Below are 2500 nucleotides of genomic sequence, written 5' to 3' on the forward strand. Positions count from 1 at the left end.
CCCCACCTGCGAGGTCATACGCTGTTTATCTTGTTATGAGATCACCATGTCACGCACATATGGCTGTGATGCATGTGCCTGGTGTACCCTTATCAGACAGGTAGTCATGATGGGTATATTGGGCTTCGTATATTTTATCCCAGTGTCACTTTCATGGCATACACTGCTCTGTCACTCAATAATAATAATAGTAATAATAATAATAATAATAATAATAATAATAATAATAATAATAATAATAATAATAAGAAGAAGAAGAAGAAGAAGAAGAAGAAGAAGAAGAAGAAAACAGACTGAGATAGCGAGAGGCAGAGAGTGAGAGGTAGATATTTAGTGCTTTATTGCCTACGGGTGGCTAAACATAGAGGGGACAAACAAGGACAGACAAAGGGATTAAGTCGATTACATCGATCCCAGTGTTTCACTGGTACTTGATTTATCGACCCCGAAAGGATGAAAGGCAAAGTCGACCTCTGCGGAATTTGAACTCAGAACGTAGCGAAGGCCAACTACCACTAAACATTTCGTCCAGCGTGCTAACGATTCTGCCAGCTCGCCACCTTATTCTGTCAGGTGAATTCGGGGAAGCGTTGAAACAGACATCTCTAGAGACAGAAAGTGAAAGATCATCCTACGCATCGTGGGCCAGACTAGAATGGTGCCTAGCTGCAACTTAGGGATCTTGTTCAAAACGGGGGCACCAGTTTTCATTAATGTTTTATGTAGTGTTTTTGGTACCGAAAGACTTTCAAACTTCGTATACTTATCTATTTTGTGTTATAGAACAGAAAAAAAAATTTTGTATTCGGATTTATTTCATGTAAAAAATTGTCTTATTTCGATAATTTCAACCAATCACTGACAAGTATTCAGCTGTTTACAGTTACTCCTAAGCGGTGTAAAGCGTATTTAATCTCCATTACTTCTGACATTTTGCAGAGGCAACACACGTGTGTTCGTTTTACCTAACCCTAACCCTAATTGACTTGCTCCTTCCCTCAAAAACCATGCCTTGCGCCTATAATAGAAAGGTTTATTAGCTACTGCCAATATGCTTCAGCCATTTTTTGACAAGGAAATAATAATTTTATCACCGCCAGAATCGTTTGACAATCGTTTGTTTACGTAGTCAGCACTTACTGTTATTCGGCTGAATGGACGTCAGTCATTGGTTGAAATTACAGAAATACGACAACTTTAACATGAAATAACTTGCGATGTACGTTTTTTTGTTAAGAAGACTAAGAGAAAAAGATGTTTTATATGACACATTCTACCAGTGTCCCAAGTTTCAAAGGGTTTCGTTAAGAAAATACTGGTGCCCCCGTTTTGAACAAGATCCCAACTTAGATCCTATTAAGTATAGGAAATTCCGAGCTTATATAACTATACACGCACACACACACACTCACTCACTCACATATACATACAATTCTAAAAGGTTCTCTCTGAATTTTCACATTTAAAAACTAAAACAGGGCCATTGGTATCTACCAACTTCACTCATATCTACTTAACTGCAAATATGAGTTTGCAGGCGTATTGATCAACTGCGTCGGTGGTCAATCGTTAGCTTTACCAAGGATGACCAAATATGGTAACATTGACGAAGCGTGAGTTTTAATTCAAGACAAAGATAGTGTGAGATAGAATACGGAAAGCGATCTTCTACAAGACGATATGTCCTAACAGGTGGACAGCATGCTGAAAGTTGATCCATTCACACGGACCATTCTTGCTTCACTTACCTGTCTTTCAATAAATTCATTGGAAGACTGTACCTCCTAACTAACCTTCATTTTCCTTTCCATGAAGAAACTAAAGTCGTTCATGGAAGTAATGAAATTAAATACTCTTTCCTTAAATACCATATTTTATAAAACAAAAAATTAACTAAGATATTGCATTTTCAAGCCGACCGAGGCGTGTAAAAATAATGGCTACACGATGATCCATTCTGCCGAACAAATTTAGTTTTAAAGATATTTTGCTAATGAAATAGATTTGAATTAAGGTGTAAAAGTGGAATGTAAACATACCGTAATATTCATGTCATGTATATCATTTGTTTCGAATTTCCTTGAAAATACAAGTGTTGTAAAACCTTCGTGTTCATCAAATTCTTTCAACTTCCAATTCCTAATTTTGTCTTTCTTCGGCTTCCCATTTCTAATGCCATGGTAATCCTATAAATGAAGAAAGAATTATTGGTTTGATTAGTTAATAAATTAACGTCAACAAATCCATTGCAGTGAACAGCAAAAATCTAAATAGAAATAATTGTACGGTAAGGAAAATACGTAATTAGCTTAATTACTAATATTTTAAGTATTTCGGCAACAACAAAACAACTCCGTGTATGTTTCTCCATGGACTTATCCATGGACTTTTACAAGTCAAAGTAGTGCAGCAAGAATCAGTAAGTAGTAGAATTAGTATGAAAACTTAATATTAAATCAAAGGCGGGTTATAACTCAGGGACGCTATCCTTATAAAAAAA

At 36.1% G+C, this 2500-nt stretch overlaps 1 protein-coding gene across 1 annotated transcript in view; it reads right to left on the reverse strand.

Annotated features, from left to right (window-relative positions):
• Nucleotides 1-2500, reverse strand: part of LOC106881890 (DBH-like monooxygenase protein 1 homolog) — a 121604-nt gene that overhangs the window by 38233 nt on the left and 80871 nt on the right. The window contains exon 2 of the mRNA XM_014932415.3: nucleotides 2040-2186. Within this exon, the coding sequence (XP_014787901.1) occupies nucleotides 2040-2186 (147 nt within the window). The remainder of the gene's footprint in view (nucleotides 1-2039; nucleotides 2187-2500) is intronic.

The sequence above is a fragment of the Octopus bimaculoides genome, chromosome 8, assembly GCF_046866305.1.
Source record: "Octopus bimaculoides isolate indiv1 chromosome 8, ASM4686630v1, whole genome shotgun sequence".
Classification (NCBI taxonomy): Eukaryota; Metazoa; Mollusca; class Cephalopoda; order Octopoda; family Octopodidae; genus Octopus; species Octopus bimaculoides.